The sequence below is a fragment of the Oncorhynchus masou genome, chromosome 24 (genome assembly GCF_036934945.1).
Source record: "Oncorhynchus masou masou isolate Uvic2021 chromosome 24, UVic_Omas_1.1, whole genome shotgun sequence".
NCBI lineage: Eukaryota > Metazoa > Chordata > Actinopteri > Salmoniformes > Salmonidae > Oncorhynchus > Oncorhynchus masou.
This window is the reverse complement of record NC_088235.1, coordinates 102,341,193-102,363,984: the sequence shown is the minus strand read 5'-3', so window position 1 is coordinate 102,363,984 and position 22,792 is coordinate 102,341,193. Positions and strand designations below refer to the sequence as shown.

General features: G+C 40.2%; 2 protein-coding genes and 1 long non-coding RNA gene across 7 annotated transcripts in view; 1 reads left to right on the top strand and 2 right to left on the bottom strand.

Annotated features, from left to right (window-relative positions):
• The window catches only part of dnajc6 (DnaJ (Hsp40) homolog, subfamily C, member 6), a 47,773-nt gene extending 38,254 nt beyond the window's left edge, over positions 1-9,519 (bottom strand). The window contains exons 1-2 of the mRNA XM_064932989.1: positions 9,256-9,519; positions 3,016-3,151 (exon numbers count right to left, since the gene is read on the bottom strand). Of these exons, the coding sequence (XP_064789061.1) occupies positions 3,016-3,028 (13 nt within the window). The 5' untranslated portion in view covers positions 3,029-3,151; positions 9,256-9,519. The remainder of the gene's footprint in view (positions 1-3,015; positions 3,152-9,255) is intronic.
• Positions 9,520-11,370: 1,851 nt separating this feature from the next.
• On the bottom strand, positions 11,371-19,135 carry ak4 (adenylate kinase 4). Of its 5 annotated transcripts, none has more exons than XM_064935931.1 (6): positions 19,043-19,135; positions 17,179-17,360; positions 15,101-15,220; positions 14,701-14,873; positions 14,288-14,406; positions 11,371-13,944 (listed from the first exon to the last, which is right to left on the bottom strand). In XM_064935931.1, exons 2-6 carry the CDS (start codon positions 17,318-17,320, stop codon positions 13,815-13,817), a joined length of 684 nt encoding a protein of 227 aa, XP_064792003.1. In that variant the 5' UTR covers positions 17,321-17,360; positions 19,043-19,135; the 3' UTR covers positions 11,371-13,814. The 5 variants fall into 5 exon arrangements, with proteins under 5 accessions (XP_064792003.1, XP_064792001.1, XP_064792002.1 ...); XM_064935929.1 differs by lacking the exon at positions 19,043-19,135 and adding an exon at positions 18,843-18,939; XM_064935930.1 differs by lacking the exon at positions 19,043-19,135 and adding an exon at positions 17,802-17,984.
• On the top strand, positions 19,085-21,140 carry LOC135513165 (uncharacterized). The gene is made up of 2 exons (XR_010451499.1): positions 19,085-19,174; positions 19,798-21,140. It is a non-coding gene; the product is annotated as an uncharacterized LOC135513165 (long non-coding RNA).
• The last annotated feature ends 1,652 nt before the right edge of the window (positions 21,141-22,792 follow it).

Here is a 22,792-nt window from a genome sequence, read left to right as displayed (position 1 = left end):
CCTCTCCCCTCCCCTCCACATCGTACACTTCCCCTCAGCTCAGATAGATCCAGTACCTAAGGCCAGGTCTTTCAGTGCACTGCAATGAGCTGTGGATATATCCAACCTGTTCTCAGAGCATTTTGTATTATTCTGTAAATAAATCTGAGACACTCCATTAGGTATATGCTACATTTGATATGGTTTCATAAGACAGATTGTTACTTAAGGCAAAAATAAAAGGAGGGTGGGCGTATAACGCAAATGTTTAACAACCCAAAGGTTGAGAGTTCGTATTTCATCTTGGACAACTTAGCATTTTAGCTATTTAGCAACTTTTCAACTACTTACTATTTTCTTGCTACTTTGCAACTACTTAGAATGTTAGCTAACTCTTCACCTAACTTTAACCCTTTTAGCTAACCCTTCCCCTAATCCTAACTTTAACCTAACTCCTAAACCTAACCCTAACCCCAAGCCTAGCTAATATTAGCGAGCTAGCTAATATTAGCGAGCTAGCTAAGGTTACACACCTAGCCACCTAGCTAAAATTCGTAACGTGATTCGTTTTTGCAAATTCATAAAATATTTTACATTTAGCAAATTCGTAACAAATCATATGAAATGGGTGAAGGACTTCCACAAATGAATACATACCAGACGAAACGTTATATATCATACTCAATGAAGTGTCTCAGATTTACAGTGGCAAGAAAAAAGTATGTGAACCCTTTGGAATTATCTGGATTTCTGCATAAATTGGTCATCAAATTTGATCTGATCTTCATCTAAGTCACAACAATAGACAAACATAGTGTGCTTAAACTAATAACACACAAATTATTGTATTTTTCTTGTCTATATTGAATAAATCATTTAAAAATTCACAGTGTATGTTGGGGAAAGTATGTGAACCCCGTAGGCTAATGACTTCTCCAAAAGCTAATTGGAGTCAGGAGTCAGCTAACCTGGAGTCCAATCAATGACACGAGATTGGAGATGTTGGTTAGTGCTGCCTTGCCCTATAAAAAACACTCACAAAATGTGAGTTTGCTATTCATAAGAAGTATTGCCTGATGTGAACCATGCCTCAAACAAAAGAGATCTCAGAAGACCTAAGAATGAGAATTGTTGACTTGCATAAAGCTGGAAAGAGTTGCAAAAGTATCTCTAAAAGCCTTGATGTTCATCAGTCCATTGTAAGACCAATTGTCCATAAATGGAGAAAGTTCAGCACTGTTGCTACTGTCCCTTGAAGTGGCCATCCTGCAAAGATGACTGCAAGAGCATTGCGCAGAATGCTCAATGAGGTTAAGAAGAATCCTAGTGTCAGCTAAAGACTTACAGAAATCTCTGGAATATGCTAACATCTCTGTTGACGAGTCTACGATAAGTAAAACACTAAACAAGAATGGTGTTCATGGGAGGAGACCACGGAAGAAGCCACTGCTGTCCCAAAAAAATATTGCTACACGTCTGAAGTTTGCAAAAGTGCACCTGGATGTTCCACATACTGGCAAAATATTCTGTGGACAGATGAAACTAGTTGTTTGAAAGGAACACACAACACTATGTGTGGAGAAAAAAAGGCACAGCACAGCAACATCAAAACCTCATCCCAACTGTAAAGTATAGTGGAGGGAGCATCATGGTTTGGGCCTGCTTTTCTGCCTCAGGGCCTGGACAGCTTGCTATCATCGACGGAAAAATGAATTCCCAAGTTTATCAAGACATTTTGCAGGGGAATGTAAGGCTATCTGTCCGCGATGTGTCAGTGTGCATTGCGCCCGGCCCGCCACAGGAGTCGATAGAGCGCGATGGGACAATGACAACCTGGCCAGCCAAACCCGGACGACGATGGGCCAATTGTGCGCCGCCTCATGGGTCTCCCGGTTGCAGCCGGCTGCGACACAGCCTGGGATCAAACCAGGATCTGTAGTGATGCAGTGCCTTAGACCGCTGCGCCACTCGGGAGGCCCACAAATAAATTTATTGGAAATTTTGTTAATTTCAAGATAGCTAAACCGTTGTCTTAAACTCAGGGCAGTGAGAGAAAGCTCATGAAAGCAATTGAACATGTTGAATTGACTCACAAACTTTCTCTGAAAGTTTCAGTACGGATTATTTTAAACCAAAGAACATGTTTAGAACAATAATCTCAGTAAGAAATATGCTAACATGATTGCCATTGATAGCTAAAACGGTTGCCTAGCAACAAACATCTTAAGAAGATTTGTAAGAAGATATTTGGGAAGTTCATTCAATTTTAAGATAGAGGAGGGCAATTGAGGAATTGCACTTAAACTACTTTATGAAAAAAAAATCTTAAGAATTTTGCTAAAATGTGTTTTGTGAATATGGGCCCTGGTTGATATATCCCTGTTCACAACACTTCCACTCACTCACTGACAATGAACTGTGACTTTTTAACTCTCCAATGGCCACATGACATACAGGCAACTGTATGCAGGAAATTCCCTACATACACTTCTTCAAAAGGAACAAGGAAGGTTAGAGTATTATTGGGTTTGTGTTTTTGTTGTTGTTGTCATGTTAGCTATTGTCAAGCTGTCTATTACTGTCACTGTTAATCAAGTCTTAGGGCTACACCACATCAGGATGATTGGTAGGGACTATGTCGATGGTCTATTCATAATGTGTGCATGTTCAATTACATCAATTTAAGTTTTATTAAAATATTGGTAGCTTAATAAAAGACTGTAACATGAGATCACTGCTATGATGAGATCAGCTCTACTCACACAAAATAAAAATTAAAGCAGAACAATATAGGCTACAATATAAGGAGACACCCTTATTACATGATGCAATACGGGGAAACACTAAGACAGAAATGTATAGATAATATATTTTAACCTATTTACACTGATCTTATTCAAATTAAATATATTTCAGGGAGTATCACACAGCGACAGGCGTGCTCTGCCTCGCATGCAACAGATCAGAATTATCCCCAGCTTGGCCTTGCCTGCTGCGCGTGAGCTACACCGTCTCCCATGGAGAGCCACCGCTTACCTGAGCTGTCCATGGTGCTGCAGTCGTTCTCCCGCAGTGGGCCTGCCTTCGGTCCTCCTAGGGTTGCTGCTGATACCAAGCCGATTCCGCTGCGTCTCCCTCCTCCGTTATTGAAGCCTCCGCTGCTATCGACCAACTGTAAAGATTCATAGCCATCATAACTGCATGGCTTTTTCTTATAGCCACCAAGTAGGCTCATCTCATGTGCACTGCGCCGTGGATTTGAGAATTACATTAAAAAAAGACAAAAACAGCTAATGAATGGCGTGAATGCACATATTCTGGACGATAAATCTCAGATATATTCTTAGAAATAATCCACCAGATATGTGTTAGCAGTTCCAGCACCGTGTCTCCCTGATTTCTTTTCTCCGGGATATCAAGAGCAGGACGCTGTCATCAGGTCCGTATTCACTACACCGAACATCCACGGTTGCTCTGGCTGCCAGTCCCGGTTGAGTTAATGGGTCCTTTCCGGCTTTATGCTGGCTCCAAGCCAATCCTGACAATACCATGCCGGCAGTAGGTGACTAAATGATCGCCTGATTCATCGTTATTTATTTACAAAGCAGTAATATTTGTCAGAAAATATACATTGATGATGGATAGGCTGATGTGATGATAGCCCATTGGATATCCTACACAGGATTCTATACGAAAATATTCACATATCTATTTCTAATAACGTATTTTCACAGGCTACAGTAGTTAACATGATATCTCCATAACTAATTATAAGGGTTAAATTAACAATAAAAACCACTTAAAAATTACACTGTTGGTTAGAGCCTGTAAGTAAGCATTTCACTGTAAGGTCTAAACCAGTTGTATTCAGCGCACATGACAAATAAACTTTGATTTGATATGATTTCAGTTTCTTATAATCTACATAGGCGACAGTCTCCATTGCTAAGGGGCTTTAATTCGACCCATGTATAGGCCAGTTCTAGGCTATACAGTATAGCACCTCCACAGGAGGATAATAAAGGAATTAAAATGCTGAAGTATTTTAGTCAGCACTGTAGGACAGCATAGTTATTTGTCAGGGGGGGGAGCACTTCAGTCAGTTGATAACTAAAGATCTTGACTCTCCCCCCAGCCCCAGGCGATCCCCCCCAGCCCCAGGCGATCCCTCCCAGCCCTCACAAAAAGAGATTCCACAAATGGCACCATATTGCCCATAGACCTCTGGTCAAAATGGTCAATGGTAAAAAGCAGTGGTGTAAAGTACTTAAGCAAAAATACTTGAAAGTATCACTTGTCCTTTTTTTTGGAATGATTACTTTACTATTTATATTTGTTGACAACTTTTTCTTCACTACATTCCTAAAGAAAACATGTACCTTTTACTCCATACATTTTCCCTGATACACAAATGTACTTGTTACATTTCGAATGCTCAGCCAGGACAGCAATGTCATCCATTTCACACACCTATCAATCATTCCTACTGCCTCTGATCTGGCGGACTCACTAAACACAAATACTGTGTTTGTAAATGATGCCTGTGTTGGAATGTATGCCTTGCTGTCTGTAAATTAAACAAACAAGAACATTATGCCATCTGCTTTGCTTAATACAATCATTTTTGATGCATAGCATTAACTTGAACTTTTTACTTGTACTCAAGTATAACAAGTTAGTACTTTTTCCACCACCGTACTTTAAGGAGAAGTTTACCCGAAATCCAGAAACTCCCATGTGATTCCATACATTGAAACTAGTTCAGGGGAGTTTGCCATCTTTCCCCCTTCTCTCCTACTGTAGTGCTGTACTGAAACAGATGCAGAAATTTGTCACGTGACTCGTGACATTGCTGAATGCAGGCCTCACTCTGCTCCGTTACCAGTGAATTCCTGATTCAGAAATCTGCGAAGTGGGGACAAATTCATAGAAAGCATAGGAACTGCACGTTAGGCCCTTATTCACAGATGCAAGTATTTTTTTGGAGGTGAAGACATTGTTACACATTAGTTATATAAATAAACAACAAGTTACAACTATGTCTGATGACTAAATACTCGCGAGTGATGAAGAAAACTCCTTGAGGGGAGCTGATGGTCTCGTCATACCGTATTATTTGGAGTGTGAGTATGCAGACGAAGAATTTAGGCAAAGTGAGCTTCAGATGGCCGCAGCCCCTCTAGACACCGAAGCTGCAGCAGTAGCTGGACCACAGCCCCAACCCATCCCCAGGATCAACACAGACCGGTAGTAGCTGGACCACAGCCCCAACCCATCCCCAGGATCAACACAGACTGGTGCTGCAGCAGTAGCTGGACCACAGCCCAAACCCATCCCCAGGATCAACACAGACTGGATCAACAGCCCCAACCCATCCCCAGGATCAACACAGACCGGTAGTAGCTGGACCACAGCCCCAACCCATCCCCAGGATCAACACAGACTGGTGCTGCAGCAGTAGCTGGACCACAGCCCCAAACCATCCCCAGGATCAACACAGACTGGTGCTGCAGTTGTGGCAATTGTGCTTCAATGCTGCAAATGATGTTTGTGTTGCAGAGATTTCAAATTTGTGAAATATGAGAATTCAAATTCCTACAAAAATGGAGGAACGTAATGATGATGAGGAGCAGTTAGTTTGCTTTTGCAACCAAGGGGATTTTGCGGCCCTATTGATCCCATGTTCCAAAAAAACAATTTGGAGATGCATCCCTGTTTCACCTGGGTCAAATGGACAGTTATCTAATGAATAAGTGGCAACTTTACTTTATTGAATGATCGCTTATGATCAACCTCTATAAACGGGACTGTTAGTGGGTTTATGTTTTCATATCAGTCTGAAACACTATATAGCCTATGCTCATTTATCACAATGTTTTGGGAGTATTCTATTCTGCAAATAAAGGTGACACAATGTCTATTGTCTCTCAACCCCAGCTGTTATAAATATATAGGGAACATATGCTAACCTGTAGAGCACCTATGCCTCTATGTCTACATTATATGATGTAATGGTACTAACACAATAAGAACACTGCAAACTTCAAGAGTCAGACTGGGCTACATACCTCCGCGCACTTGTTTTGTCACTTTCTCTTCTCAAACACGTATTTGTATTTTGGCACTGCTCCAGATCCAGTCCATGGACTTACAGTAGAAACAGCTGTATTTTAGCAGTCGGCTATTTAAAATAATTATCATAAATAAATCTAAAATGTTTGAGGTGGAAAAGTGCACATTTTGTGACTCAAAACATATAGTACTTCTGACCAAAATAGCTAATTTGGCCATGAGCTTTTAATAAAAAACGATTTTGTCCATACTTTTCTGATTTCTGAATCATGAATTCACTGGCAAAGGAGGAAAGCGAGGCCTGCATCCAGCAATGTCACGAGTTACGTGACCCGTTTTTGCACCGGTTTCAGTACAGCGCTACAGGGAGAGAGAGGGGCAGGGCAAGCTCCACGGAACTAGTTTCAATGTCTGGAATCACTTGGGAGTTTCTGGATTTGGGGTAAACTTATCCTTTAAGTACATTTAAAACCAGATACTTTTAGACTTTTACTCAAGTAGTATTTTACTGGGTGACTTTCACTTTTGCTTGAGTTATTTTCTATTAAAAGGTATATTTCCTTTTACTCAAGTATAATAAATGGGTACTTTTTCTACCACTGGTCAAAGTATTACACTATATAGGAAATGGTGTGCTACTTGGAACGCACCCCAAGACAGCTACTTGGCGTTCTGCAGCATGCTTCCTTCCTTGGCCCAGTTCCCTGGCAACTAAAGGGCTGCATGGTTTCTCAAAGCCGAACCCGGGCCTGGGAAACCCTTTACAACAGGAGCCCTGGACTGAAAGCACAGCAGGCAAGGGAATGTCCAAAAGGAGAAATGATTCCAGACGTAACCGGATGCAAAGTGCCGCTCTATTGTAGGATTTAGTTTCCTCTGACAGCAAACCTCCCAACATCAGACATTTAGCCCAGATGCACTACTACTCCTGCAGTCAGTCTCCAATACAAATGGTTACACTCCTCACTCGCTGAGAGGACTGGACTTGGGCATCAAAAGCAATGTAATGTCCTGGCATTGACCTTTTGACCACTATTTTATGGTCTATGGTCACAGAACTGTGTGATGCAAGAAGGGATCACTTGGATGATGAGAGTGCCCACTGTACTGTATTTGGGATCCAAGTTCGAAAAGCAGAAAAAATCACACTACAATGACAACTACACTTCCACATAATCCAGAATAATGGACAGATAAGCGAATATGAACAAACAGGGAGAGATTATCGTAAATCTGCTACATAAAAAAATCAAATGACAGCCATTAAAAGAATCTAACTCTATAGCCCAGCCTTCTACTACCTTTATTAACTTACTATATAGGTTTAAATGCCACATTGCATTCCTTTTACAGGAGAGGTTTAAGCAACCATGGGTTAAGGAAGTTGTAGTTTAACAAAGATCTTGTGATGTTTTATAAGACCTTCGTCTCATAAACAGAAGTTTATTTCACTCTTCCAGCTACGCCTCTTCAAAAACTGCTATACTTCATGATTTTTAAGACTTATGGATATTGAGGACAACAATAGGCTATTTGAATCCAGCCCAGCCATACAGCCATTATCTTCACTAAACTGACTGACCTAAAATAATATTTTCTGCTTGAATCGGTGGATTTGCCATCATATTTAATGGTGGACAGTGGATTGATGATTATCCCTACAGGTTAAAGCTTTATTGACCTGTAAAATCTGCTGGCTAGGGTTAGGGTTCACTGGCAGACAGTAGACTAAATTACTTGATCTGTGTGTAGCCTATTGTCCATGCAGCTGTCTTTACATTTTGAACTAAATAGATTCTTGCTTAGCCTAATGAAGAATCTCTAAACATATTTCCAATCATCATCAAAGGAATCATGATGGAATGAAAATAACACATAGTATTGCTATATATCACAACCCACTGGGCACAGAAGTCAATTCGATGTCTATTCCACGTTGTTTCAACGTCATTTCGTTGAAATGTATGCATAAGAGAAATATGCTCTTAAAAGGGTAATAAATCAAGTTAAGCCTTTCTGTGGTTATTGGCTCTTAATTAGCCTATAGGCAAGTAATATCAATACACCATATTAATAAGCTATTACACTAACACATGCACTGAAAAATGTTGTCCTGAATGTATCTAGTTTCGATAATATAATGTAATCGTCAGTATTAACGGTTTTACTAGTCTGGTGTGAAACGGAAACCACGCATCTCATCATGTGACACCACCGTGCGGCATAGGACAGGAGGCGGCACGACACTGCCACCATATGAAACCAGAACTGGCCGTCGCTTCAGCACCTGGATCATGCAAGGGATTTCCCTACAATTTTTTCCTCAGCAAAACCCATTCCCTTTGAAATCTGAGCTAAATAATTAATTTAAGAATGATAGCAAATAATTAGTAGAATATTTAGTTGGTTTCTCTATATTGTCGTCGTCTTCTTCAACCTGCCCCTCCACTGCCAGTAAACGCGTATTCAGCAACATGAATCATCCACGGCATAGCAGCTTTTCTTTTACTTAGCATGTAGTTTTCCATTTTAATGAGTCGGTGACTTTAAAAACTATGAGAATCATTAGCTAAGCACATATTAAATATTTTAGGGTTTCCCCCCATTTAAAATAGTGAGTCATTAATAATCTCAGATCATGCCTAAAAATCCCCCCGGTCATATTTGTCATTCAGTGCGCTTGGTTGTTTAGGCCACGGCGGTTTCACCATTCATATGAGTGCACGTTTTTGCCTCATAATTATTAGAAATGCATTTAAAAAAAGCTTAAAGCGGCAACAGGAAAGGGTATGTAACGTCATACAGAGGCTGACCGCACAGGGCTGTTTTCCCATCGTTACGCATTTCCTCGCCTAAAGATAGGCCTGTAACCTGACAAAACACCTGCACGGAATAGAACCACACATCATCGATGCTATGGGATATTCAAATGTCTAATATTATGGTAAAAACGCAGATGGACTTCTACTGATTGCCAAACCATGATATGCAGAATGTCTTTATGCGGATCTAGCCAACAGAATTCCTGGGGCAGAGAAGATAATCATTATGTAATATTCAAATCTAATCGGGGAGAAACACATTACGACGATGCTACTCAGAAACAATCATTTCAGTGTCATTTGAAACAAAACTTATTTGGTTTAAAACGAATTATGCAACAACAACAAAAATGTAGTAAAAAATACAATCCGTTTCGCATACCTTTCAGAGCGCTCGCTGTCATTATCTCTGGAACTCCGACGTCCTCAGACCCTGAGATCCGCGCGGGGACCCCAGCTGCGCTCTGAGAAATGCCAACCTTTTTGTCATTCGATTTGTCATTCGCCGCCAGAGCAGTCAAAGGTCAAACGACCGATACTTCATTCTGTACCTCAACCTGTAAGTGGTGGCGGTGCACGGGCGACGTGTATAATGTCAGCTCCTGCGGTTGGCTAAAATTACAATTACTAATGACTACGACATCATCATCACCTTATATTTAATGTGAGCTTCACTGAAACGAATCCCGCGAACTCAATTCGCTGATCTAACAACAATATATGAAGCCTATCCATGTGAGCCCAAGTGTTCCGGATGTCACATAGATCCATATACTGGAAAAAATGCGCAGATTAGCGCCTCAGAATGCTGACGACACAGCACATCACATCTTGCCGTAGCCTACTAATAAAACATAGGCAAGCAAAATCTGAGTAGGGATTTGGGGACTGGATAGATGGAAATTAAAATGAACTCACATGTGCTGACATTTACATGAGACTGCCATGCTGACCACACCACTTGTTATGTGCCCAATCGTTGAAAAATAAATGTACACACATGTTATTCAATCATTGCATCCACACTGCTTGCGCGTGTCAACGAGAGTCTGCATAGCTCGGCACTAAAATATACTTGATTCTATTTGTGACTTGGCCGCTGCAAGCCCTGCCTCTCCCATCTCCTCATTGTTTTTTAGCAGCATATACCCACGTGGGTGACTGAAAGGTGAACTGAGATCCACACTCCAGTCAAGTTGGTGGTGGTAATGCAACCAAAAGTTGGTTGCCAACCACCATATGTCATTAGAAGAAGCCTAACGGAGGAGAGATTACTATAAACGAATTTGGTTTACACTCTTATCTGTGGATTAATTGTCAGAATAGAGGACCTTGTGCATTTCAGGTAAAATAAGGGAGGGGGTGCTGTAACTGTCACATTATACTTCATTAGAATGCATGGTGGACTGGATTCATACAGATGCTGCATCACCACAGTATGCCTATAGAGTTCTATGATAGCATATATAATATGTTAGCAATAGCGTCCCCACTCACCACTCACAGTAGAAACCCATCAGTCTTCTATACAGTGCCTTCATAAAGTAGTCACACGCCTCGAGTGGCGCAGCAGTCTTAGGCACTGCATCACAGTGCTTGAGGTGTCACTACAGACCTGGGTTCGATCCCAGGCTGTGTTGTGATCGGGAGACCCATGAGGTGGCACACAATTGGCCCAGTGTCGTCAGGGTTGGCCAAACACCTTGTCCCATTGTACTCTAGCATCTCCTTGTGGTGGGCCGGGTGCACCTTGTCCCATTGTACTCTAGCATCTCCTTGTGGTGGGCCGGGTGCATGCATGCTGACTTCAGTCGCCAGTTGTACTGTGTTTCTTCTGGCTGACTTCTGGGTTAAGTGGGCAGTGTGGCTTGGCAGGGTTGTGTTTCATGTTCTGGGTATGCTTGTAATCTTTAAGGACTGACATGTTTTTCAGGAACAGAATGGATGTAAAAATACTTCCACTGCAGAGTATTTTGTGCAAATTTAATCCCACTTTGTAACACAACAAAATGTGGGAAATGTCAAGGGATGTGAATACATTCTGTAGCACATTCAGAGAATGCAACTGAAACTGAATGTAGCTTTGAATGATAGACATTTAGTTTCTACTGTAAGCATATTCATAGTAGGCATGGTGCCTGGAACTGGTGTTTGACCTTGAGAAGTCAAAGACCTGAAAGGAAATTGTGAGAAAATATGTTTATTTTCCTTGGAATATGCCAGAGTTTGGACAGCAACGTGACTTCTGGACAGAACACATTCAGTGTGTGATGGTGGGGTTATACACCGTGTATGAAAAGCTTTCCTAATCACTCATTCACCATAATGGGCTTGTCATACTCATACTGGACCAATTACAGTTAACACCAGCGACTGTTTGCATATTGTGTTATTGAAATCTAACAGGGAGACACATCCTCCCACAAATACTGTCCAACCACACTGACCACACTCATCCCTTTTCTGATACAGCCAATCAGACGTATTACACTTTCAATTGGTTAAAACACTCTGGTCCCTTTTAATGCAGTTATGGACCAATTCATTAGAATCATTTTACATTGTTTAGTCTTATACGGTTATATTTGGAATAACGAAAATCAACAAAACAGTTTTAAATTGAACACAAAAACATATTCATGTAATCCAACTTTGATAAAGATTAACATCTTAATCTGACGGAACTCTAACAGTAAACCACATTATAGGGTGTCTGTTTAGAAGAAAACAATAGTCTTTTCAGTGTAAATGAAAGAAAAATTAGATTTCAACAGTTAGTTAATTACAAGTGCGAATTAATATGCATGTGTGAATTAGAAATGTATTTTTTGAGACACCTTCAGAGAGTGGGGTCATGGACAGGGTCTGCCATTATGAACAGCAACCCTGGAGAAATTAGGGTTAAGTGCCTTGCTCAAGGGCACATCAACAGATATTTCACTGTGTTGACTCGAACAAGCAACCTTTCGGTTACTGGCCCAACGCACTAACCGCTAGGCTATCTATGTAAGAGTGATAAGAATGTAAGAGGCGAAGGTGCATGGAGATGGAGGAATTCAGGTGGGACTTCATTGCTTTAGCGCTACTCACAGAGTTGTTAAACTATGGCGCCGTAATATACAGTGTACTGCGTTACACAAAACAAGAGTAATGGAGAGCACTCTATAATACGGCGAAAAAAGCTAATTAGGCGTTTGCGGTACGTACATTGGGGCCACCATCTTTATGCGTGTCTGGCTATTAAAGGCATACTTAGGGTTGCACAACTCAGACTCTCAGGTTCTGCAGTCCTGCTGATTTCCATTTCTCCCTGGGGCTTCATACTTATCATCTGGAGAGGGGAAATCAGTCTCTGGTTAACAGGTAAGGATGAAAACCCTACACTGTAGCCCTTGAGGACTGAAGGTGTGGCCCCCTGATTTATAGTTGAAGTCGAAAGTTTACATACACCTTAGCCAAATATATTTAAATACAAATTCCCTGTCTTAGGTCAGTTAAGATCACCACTTTATTTTATGAATGTGAAATGTCAGAATAATAGTAGAGAGAATGATTTATTTCAGCTTTTATTCCTTTCATCACATTCCCAGTGGGTCAGACGTTTACATACACTCAATTAGTATTTGGTAGCATTGCCTTTAAATTGTTTAACTTGTGTCAAACGATTCGGGTAGGCTTCCACAAGCTTCCCACTATAAATTGGGTGAATTTTGGTCCATTCCTCCTGACAGAGCAGCTGTAACTGAGTCAGGTTTGAAAGCCTCCTTGCTCGAACAGGCTTTTTCAGTTCTGCCCATACATTTTCTAAAGGATTGAGGTCAGGGACTTGTGATGGCCTCTCCAATACTTTGACTTTTTGCGACCCATTTGCGACCAAGATTTAACTTCCTGACTGATGTCTTGAGATGTTGCTTCAATATATGGGATGGTGTTCTTCGTCTTGCGAGCATCCCCCTTTTCCTCCAATCACAACGATGGTCATTATGGCCAAACAGTTATTTTTTTGTTTCATCAGACCAGAGGGCATTTCTTCAAAAAGTACAATCTTTATCCCCACGTGCAGTTGCAAACCGTAGTCTGGCTTTTTGATGGCGGTTTTGGAGCAGTGGCTTCTTCCTTGCTGAGCGGCCTTTCAGGTTATGTCGATATAGGACTTGTTATACTGTGGATATAGATACTTTTGTACCCGTTTCCTCCAGCATCGTCACAAGGTCTTTTGCTGTTGTTCTGGGATTGATGGGCACTTTTCACACCAAAGTACGTTCATCTCTAGGAGACAGAAAGCGTCTCCTTCCTGAGCGGTATGACAGCTGCGTGGTCCCATGGTGGTTATACTTGCGTACTATTGTTTGTACAGATGAACGTGGTACCTTCAGGCGTTTGGAAATTGCTCTCAAGGATGAACCAGACTTGTGGAGGTCTTCAAATTTTTTTTCTGAGGTCTTGTCAAGCAAAGAGGCACTGAGTTTGAAGGTAGGCCTTGAAATACATCCACAGGTACACCTCCAATTGACTCAAATTATGTCAATTCGCCTATCAGAAGTTTCTAAAGCCATGACATCATTTTCTGGATTTTCCCAAGCTGTTTAAAGGCACAGTTAACATAGTGTATGTAAACTTCTGACCTACCGGAATTGTGATACAGTGAATTATAAGTTAAATAATCTGCCTGTAAACAATTGTTGGAAATATTACTTGTGTCATGCACAAAGTAGATGTCCTAAATGACTTGCAAAACTATAGTTTGTTAACAAGAAATTTCTGGTTGAAAAACAAGTTTTAATGACTCCAACCTAAGTGTATGTAAACTTTTGACTTCACCTGTATGTACTGCATAAGATTGTATTTGCAGACATGTTTTGGTAGCAACTGCCAAGCTAAAGAAGCTCCTAACAGCTCCTGTGCATGGCTTGCACTCCTACTGTATCACCTCTGCTCTGCTCAGGGCATTGGGATGTGCTGTGTGTCTGTCTCAGGTCTGCTAGTGATCTTAGTGCTGAGAAGAGAGTTGATGTAAGGCCAGATCCTGTCGGTCTCTGTGCCAGAAAACGTGTGCAGGATGCCCTTTGACCTGGGGAGGAAAAAAAGGTCACACTTTAGATGCATCGTTGCATTGATAACATGTAGCTTAAACACACTATATTGTAGTAACATTCTAATAATATTGAAACTAAATTGTAATTACTATGTAACTGATCAGTTATGTACTTTATCTGAAATGTCCATGTAAGAACGTAAAGTATGGCCAAAAACGTAAAATAAGCAATGGTGAGAGAGTATGAATGTGGGTACAGTATTTCTGACCATGGACATTAATGATAAACTGACTACACAAGATTAGACTAGACTTTACAGGGCAAGCTATATACACAGTGCTTTTAAAAATGTGTCAGTGATGTGAAGAGTGGACGTACTTGTACAGGTCTATGACTGGCTTGGCCACGTCCTTGTAGTGCCTCAGTCTGGCCACTAGGGCCTCTGGTTGGTCATTATCATGCTGGATCAGAGGATCTCCGCTGAGGTCATCCCTGCCCTGGAGAGATGACACAACACAGAGAGATTCTTACAGCAATGGCATAAACTCATGAAAACTGTACACAGAGAGTTATCTTGAACCCCTCACATTCAAATTATTCAAAGATTGTAATGATCATAAACAAATACAAGATAATCTGGTACCATATTTTCACAGCCTTCTGTAGAAACCATTGCTTCGTGCTGGGTTCTGGGAGGAACAGACAGACTAACCAGAAGTCTAAACACGTGTAAAGGTGAGAAAAGGGTGACAAACTGGTGATTAAAAGGAGAGAATCACTACATTACGGACCTGTACGCGTGGAGGATTGAATCCCATGTTGTAGACCCTGCCGCTGGCTGGGTGGATCCAGCGGTCACTCAGCCGGTCCTTCAGGGTCTCATAAGGGATGTTGAGGCTGATGACCAGGTCCAGATCACAGGTACTGTTCAGAGCCTTGGCCTGGGCTAGGGTACAGGGAAACCCTGAGGGAGAGGAGAGAGGGATGAGGGCGACTGTGGGGAGGGTGCGGGTTTGTATGTGTGTGTGTCTGTCATGTGTCCCGATCAAGTCTTGTTTACAAGTGTGTGTGTGTGTGTGTGTGTGTGTGTGTGTGTGTGTGTGTGTGTGTGTGTGTGTGTGTGTGTGTGTGTGTGTGTGTGTGTGTGTGTGTGTGTGTGTGGTGTGTAAATATGTGTGTGTGTGGTCTTACCATCCATAAGCCAGCTGTGGCGAGTCATCTCCTCCAGCCTGGGCAGTAAGAGCCGTGTCATCACATGGTCCGGCACCATCAGACCCCTCTCTATGTAGGTCTTAGCAAGAACACCAGCCTCTGTAGAGGGAGGGAGGGGAGAGAGGATGAATAAGAGAATAAGATGATGATGATGGCATCCATACCTGATATGTAAAACACATTAATACATTTTGAAAGACTTCTGATAAGAGAGCTGGACTTTAGGCTAGATGCAAGGGGGCAGAGCAAACCCATCTAGGAATACCATTTATGGCTTTAAAGTAATTGTCCAGTGTTTCCAGATTTCTTTTGAAATATGACCTATAATTACCTACAATGTGAGTGAAATATTTTTCCTCCAAAGAATTGTAATTAATTATGTTAAAAAGCAACTTTTCTGTTTTGGAATCATGTGGGCGTATACCGTTCATTAAAAATATTAATGCGAGTAGACCGCTGATTGGCCAGGGGACTCCCTAAAACCACACCATTTCAATACATCTATAATTGGAAGTGACTTTTCGTAGCAAGTTAGGAGAGCATTTTCGCTAACCTAACCTTAACCATTTTCCTAACCTTGAACTAACTCTCCTAACCTGTTACATTAAGCTCATCCTCTTCAGGAGTATGACATCATACTTTGAGGAAATAGCAAGCATTTTTTAAACAGTCTGTTTGAGATACAAGGTTGTGTTTTTTCCTCCAATTTATGCTTTGGCCACAAATATAAGTATAGGACGACTCAACAACATTATTTGGGTATGAGTTAACAGAATATTAACTTTTAAAAATGACATTTTCACTGGACAGTTACACAACACCTAAGCGATTACCCATTCACCCTGCTTTCTTTTCCCGCTTTTTCCCTGCTTTAGTCACAGCAGTCAGTCACGTAACTTGCATCTAAGATGGATCTCCAGACAAAACTACAGTCTCTAAACTACAGTCATCAATAATTGATTAATGTCATTGAATGACCTACTGACCAATCTGGATCACGACAATGTTGTTACAGTGGCAACAATAGAAGTACATAAAGCCAAAGCATACTATTGTTGTGTCCACAGAATTAAACGGAAGATCTCTATGGTTTTTCTATGGTTCAATACAGAGTATGACGTGTTTATACAAGTGCTACTATAGGCCTATGTACTGTAAATAATCCATTACAGTAAGTCTGGAAACTGGGTTTGTTTTAGTAAGGCATGGCCTTAAAGCAGTACTGACAACTGTAATTATAAGTATATACATGTGTTTTGGGTTTGCCCTGAATGCATCGCATTTCATTTGTGGGCTAAAGAGCTGGGCACACGTTCTGATTAAAATAGGCTCCATTTAATGGACTCAGAGAAGTCAAATCAGAGAAGTTACAAACATCACTCAATATAATTTAGGAGGTATTCTGATGCAGCATTGTTATAACAGCAAGGTAATTAGGAGATTAATATTATAACAGCTGTTCAACATCTTAAACACACTATAACAGGTTTTTACTTGCCACAGCCTTACACAAAGTAAACTCTTTATAGCTGGGATTTTTTTGAAACCCTTTAATATGTGTATTTTAATGTGGACAATTCAGTAGGTTTGCCATCTCTTCTAACTTGAACTATTGTTTTTGTGGCTTGGATGATAGGAGTTTCCTGATTTGAGAAATGCTCCACTGTTATTGGATACAGTCCGGCATGGTGCCAACATGGAAGCCACTCTCTTCACTTCGCCTGAACTTGGGCCTCTGCTCTGTGTTACAATATTATTGGAATTTACAGAAGTGAAAGCTCCGACAACAGGCTTAGGCTGTTGGGGGTGAAGGTTTAGGTGTGGCAAATGAAATGTGTGTGTATATATATATATATACACACATTTATATATATATATACACATTTATAATATATATATATATATATATATATATATATTATAAATGTGTGTGTGTGTATATATATATATATATATATATATATATAAAAAACATAGAAAAAATTATAGATTAAACATAGATTGTTGAATTGTAAATGATAAGTAGATGGTGAGTAACTTATCAAGAATAGGCCAACCTGTATTTGCAGCTATATTCTCCCGAAGGAAGTCGCCACTGGACAAATGTTTGAGTCCAAAACTCTGCGCAATTCTTTCAGATATGGTCCCCTTCCCAGAACCTGGTGGACCCATGATCACAGCTCGGAACAGTTTGGCCATTATCCACTATAGCCTGAGACACCACAGACTGTATCTGTATCTGGAGGAGACAAAAGAAAAGCACAATATACTTTTTGCAATCATTGAAACATTGATAAGCATATTTCAATGTTGCCCATGGTGTGCACTGTGCAACTTATCATCAAAGTTTGTGCACAGAGACTTTCTGTTCATTTGAGTGAACAGGAACATAGTTATTAAAGTGCATTATAATTTATTATAGTTATAATAGTTTCATTTAACATAGTTATTGATGTGTATAATAGTATTGCAGGAACAAACCATTTCTTTCCATATTGGTTACTTACGATTAATAAAAGGCTAAAGAAAAACGAAACTTGCAGTTTGCAAGGTTGATAAAGAGCCTCATTCATCCAATCAGCGAGAGAAATTGAACTTCCGATATTTATTTTCGTACAGATGTCGGATTTAAACTATGGAGAAAAACAACAGGGCAACAGTCACGCATAATGAGAGATACCTCGCGGATGCCCACAATCACTCCTCACCTCCGATTTCTGCGTGTGTCCTGCAAAAGTATGCGTTATAAAGCACGTCGTTCACGCAGACCAAGTCAGATTTTTTCCTGTTTTCAAAGGACAGTATGTTGCCTGCGTCTTTAAGAAAGGGATTCTCTCTGCGAATGGATGGAGGAGCTGACACAACGCCCTATTTCTCAGCACCGCCCCGACACATCATCCAGAAAAAAATGTGCGCAGGAACTCTTGGTAATGCTTAGGAATCTGGTACCTGTAGTTTTCTATTGTGCGGGAGACATGAGGAATTTATTGTAGCAACCATATGTAAATCTATGGCTGAGCCATGAGGACTAGAAGAGTATAGAATATAACGGATTAGAATAATAGAACCTGGATCGTCTGCACGACTGCAGATCACTTTAGCTCACTGACCTAAAGTCTACAGGCATCAGTTTATGCAGCTATCACAAGTCTATAGATCTACGGTAAGGTCATCAATCATGCATAGGCCTAGTTAGTCTGACCCACCTCTATTTGGTCAATACACTATTACACACTATAAGGTTAAAGGATCACTGCGTTGCCAGAAAGTTTACTTCACTGTATGAAAGGCCAACTTCGTGCATTGATGTTCTATTAGAATGCAATTATAGCTATTCAGAACTATTTGGGAGTAATATTTATTGGCACGTCTCCAGAGGGGAGAGTAGAGAGGGGGTAGGATCTTGATAATGACTGCGTAATGAATGGTATACATCCGAGTTAATGTTTCCAGTCATGTGTAAGACACCTATTGACAAAACACTGTGAATCCCAAAATGGACACAATTGTTGACAGCAACAGTCAATATATACAGCTCGCGCGCAACGGTAATTCTCGCATTTCGGGTGTCCCTCTGAAACATTGGCCATCACGCATTACTTGCCTAATCCTAGATCTGTTTGTGCTTTCGCCTACTCCATTGTCATTGTCAAGCCAAACATGACAATTTCATACGGAGATGGCAAGAAAACAGAAACAGACTGGCACCCAGGCTACATACCATTACGCGCAGAGACGCTGTCATTCCGCGCAACATTTGCAGACCAAGGAATGTAGCCTACTTGTTGCGAACCAGACGGCGGCGTCAGTGTCCTAAAGCTGTCAAATGCTGCGCATGCACAGCCTATTGTTGTCTTCAATCAATGGAACCTGCCTAATCCATCAGACGAAAATAAATTGGAAGATTATACATTTACTCACTAGCTGTTTTTTATCACATGGTTGAGAGATTTCAATAACAACAAAAAATGGCGACAATCACGTTGTTCTATGTGGGTCTTGCTGCGTCATAAAAAAAAATTGAAACACGGGAATGAAACGCGCAAAATGCAAGTAAGTAAGTCTAATATGTCAGATATTGTACTGCAAGTAAATATAAAAAGATAATTGCTAATGTTAATTTGGACTACATAGTACTTGTTTTTAACTAGAAAGGGGTGTGTGTAGGCTGGGCGTTAGCGTTTGCAGCACATTAATACGACTCAATAGAAAAGAAAGCATTGCTGTTTGACATGGTCTTCTTATTGAATATCAAAGTTATTATGGCAATGTATGTATTTTCAAATTTGTCAAATGATAGACAGCCTATTTACAAAGGTTTTTAAATAACCTTACTCTTGTTTTATTTAGGCTATAGAAACAGCAACAAGCAATTGAAATGTGTTGATTGCATTCGATTTTCGTATAATAGTGATCATATGTTTTGAAAGAAAGTACGTTTATTTAATATGATGGTGGGCTCTTCACAATTATTGAAGAGTCTGATATGGCTATTATAAGAAGTACAGTCTATCTATGGTAAGTTTTGTATCTAGGCTATTTACATTTTTACAATTGAATTATGCAACCAATGTTATGTGTTTTGCTCGATTCAACTGTTCTCTCAACATTGCGCAGCTTTTTATTTTTTAAATAATTGTTGGCAAGTGCTCGTGCTATCCTGTGATATCAAACAGAACCAGCTAATCGAGTTGTTTACATGAAGCGGAGGGCGGACAGAGCTAGGGAGGAGTCTCTGCGATCAGACTACGCGACTGGACTGCTGGAGAGGCTTCGCGCGCTGAGGGCGGAGCCCCAAGAAATCATAACAAGTCTTACGTCAGCTCTGTGGTATAAATTATGCAGTTCAAACGCTGTACTGGGTGAACAGTGCTGGCGTCGACCAATTAACAAGGTGTTATTCCTGTAAAAAGTTCAAAATGTTCAAAAAAGTTTAGGAAAAAGATGATACACTACAGCTGTTACACATGTATGATATTGGGATTATATTCATATGAGGTGAGAAAGACATCGTACTCATGGTAGTAAAATACCTTTCTAGAATTATGTAATGACTGTATTGAATTCATAGCACATGCATAATTATCTCTTGTGAGTAATTACAATGATTTGCAGGTTTTGTTAAATGCAGTTCCCTGTGTAACCTATAGTATAGAGAAGCCTGTTTACATTACTTCTGCATGCGAATGTGTTCTCATTCATGTAATTCGAGACTGGAAAACATGAGTACAAACATGATTTATGGTTTTAGCATATTTTCATAATCTCCAAAGGCACCCCCACCTGCCGACCCTATAGTATACAGCGTCTTCTCATTCTCCTGTCCCCCCTATTTATAGCATGGTTCCATCTGCAATAAAACAGTGTGATTGACTGTGGGGTATTATTGTTGCTCTGGACTCCCAGTGCTGTGTGTGTCTTTGACCCTGGCCTGGTATTATGAAGACGGATGGCATCCTGACACCTTGGCAGGGCGTTTGGTTGCACTGCCACCACCACTGCTGATGCTGTAACGTCACTGTGCTGCAACTCAGACTGACAGGGCCCCTGGCTCTTGGCTCGTGTCTCCTGTCTGCTAAATCTGACATCCAGGCTGCCCTGGTTCAGTTATCACTGTGCTGATGCTGTCCATTTTAAAGGTACAGTACTGTGATAACTGAAGGATGGCTGCCATCTTGACACACCTGACCCACTGACTATGTGATGATGGATGGATGGAGGGAGGGAACTGGTGCTGCAGTGAAGGAAAAAGGGAGGAACGTTTGTGTGTCTGAAATAATTACATATGGGATATTACAATGTTGTCTCTCCGACTTACATTTTTTAAAACCACATACAAATAGTTGGATAAGTAGAAAATGTATGATTATAGCTTAAATGTTTTTATTTTATTTGACTAAAATGTATGTATAATGTATTATGTCATAAGTTGAAAGGTGAACAAATTCTTCTTTCATAGCATTTGAGTCATTCATGTTTTTCATTAAATGCAAATAAATCAGAAAGAAACTGAAAATAATATTTAGTCATGTCATTTATAATACTCAAGTGTGGGGCCACTACAGTAATTAAATTAAATTTCCAGAAATAAAATGCAATTATTAAAGACATTATAGCCTGTGATGTTTTGTGTGAAATTATTGATAATTTAAAGATATAAAATATCTAAAATAAAAACATCAAATTTTCAAATTGATTAATAACTGATTAGATTTCTATATAATAAATAATACAAACACATTTGTAAAAGTTAATAATACATTTTTGGTATGATTGTATAATAGAAATAACGACATATAAGTAAAGGTATTTACATAAGACTCCTGACACATGTCCTTAGAATGTTAGCAATACAGGAAGTCAACGCGGAAATCCCCTCACAGACAAACAAAAGGTCACATACATCTTTCGCCCTCTCTCTGGCCCCTCCCTCCTTATCCCCTCTCTCTACCCCTCCCTTTCTCTGTCTCTGCCCCCACCCTCGTCTCTATCCCGCTCGCTCTCCTTTCTCTGCCCATACATGTTTTTCCACTCACTCACCACAACTGATATCAATCGACACGGTTCAGTTTAACTGGACAGATCAAAGTTTTAAATGGATTTGAGGATAAAAAAGGTTCCTGGATCACCCTAATCACACAATATAACTTTGGAGATATGGCAATCAGTGGAAAATCAATTCTGGTAAATAATAAAACCACTGACAGAGAAATTTGGGAAACAAAGAACTGCAGTTAAAAGTCGACTTCTGTTTCACATCCCTATTTTGAAAATCAATGTTTTATTTTCTCCTATAGCTGTGAGAATGCAGTGGTTTGCTAACGGTGACCTGTGGTTTTTAATTTTCGTTCACTACACTGTAATGGCATTCCCCTGCCTTTCAGTTTACTGGAGACCCCGAGGATATCTGTGAACCTGAAAGTTCCAGCTGAAGCTATAACAAATCATCATTCACACTTACAGCACCACAGTCTCATTATGGCTACTTTATAAGCACTTCTGTGATTGACACTTTTGGGACTGTTACATATGAATGGTTCTATTAATCATATAGAATGTAATAAATAAATAAAATTGTAAGCATGTATCACATACTTACTAGCCTACATACCTGTATACAGTATTTTTAAAAGTTAGTTTTAATATGATAGGTTTGTACTACATTTGGCCTACACCTTGCACTTTCTTATTGTGTCAGTGACGACAACATTCTTGGGAAATTTCTGCCCACGGTTCCTGGAAAACGAACACATTTGTAACACATCAGATATGGGACGGGAAGTCCCTCTCCTACAGACAGACTGGACCATCTTAAAAGACCTGGCTCTCTATTTCCTCCCACCTCACTACGAGGATGTCAGTTTCCATTTGACAGTTGGCCTCCTTTTTGGACTACGTGAGAATACTGTAAATAAGAAATGTTGATGATCATATTTTGAAATATGATCAGATGGGAAAGAAATGGAGGAGCATAATTCTCTATTACATCTCAATTGCAACAGAAAAAGCCCTTTCCCATCTTTTGAACAGAGAAAGGGTTATTAATTAAAGATGTAAATAATTTATGAAGATGGTCAGAAACAAACACAATTGTGAATGGGGTGTTCCTCACCAAGGACAATCAATGTTTCCTGTCACCCACAACTGATGGATTTTTGACATGCAAATCTA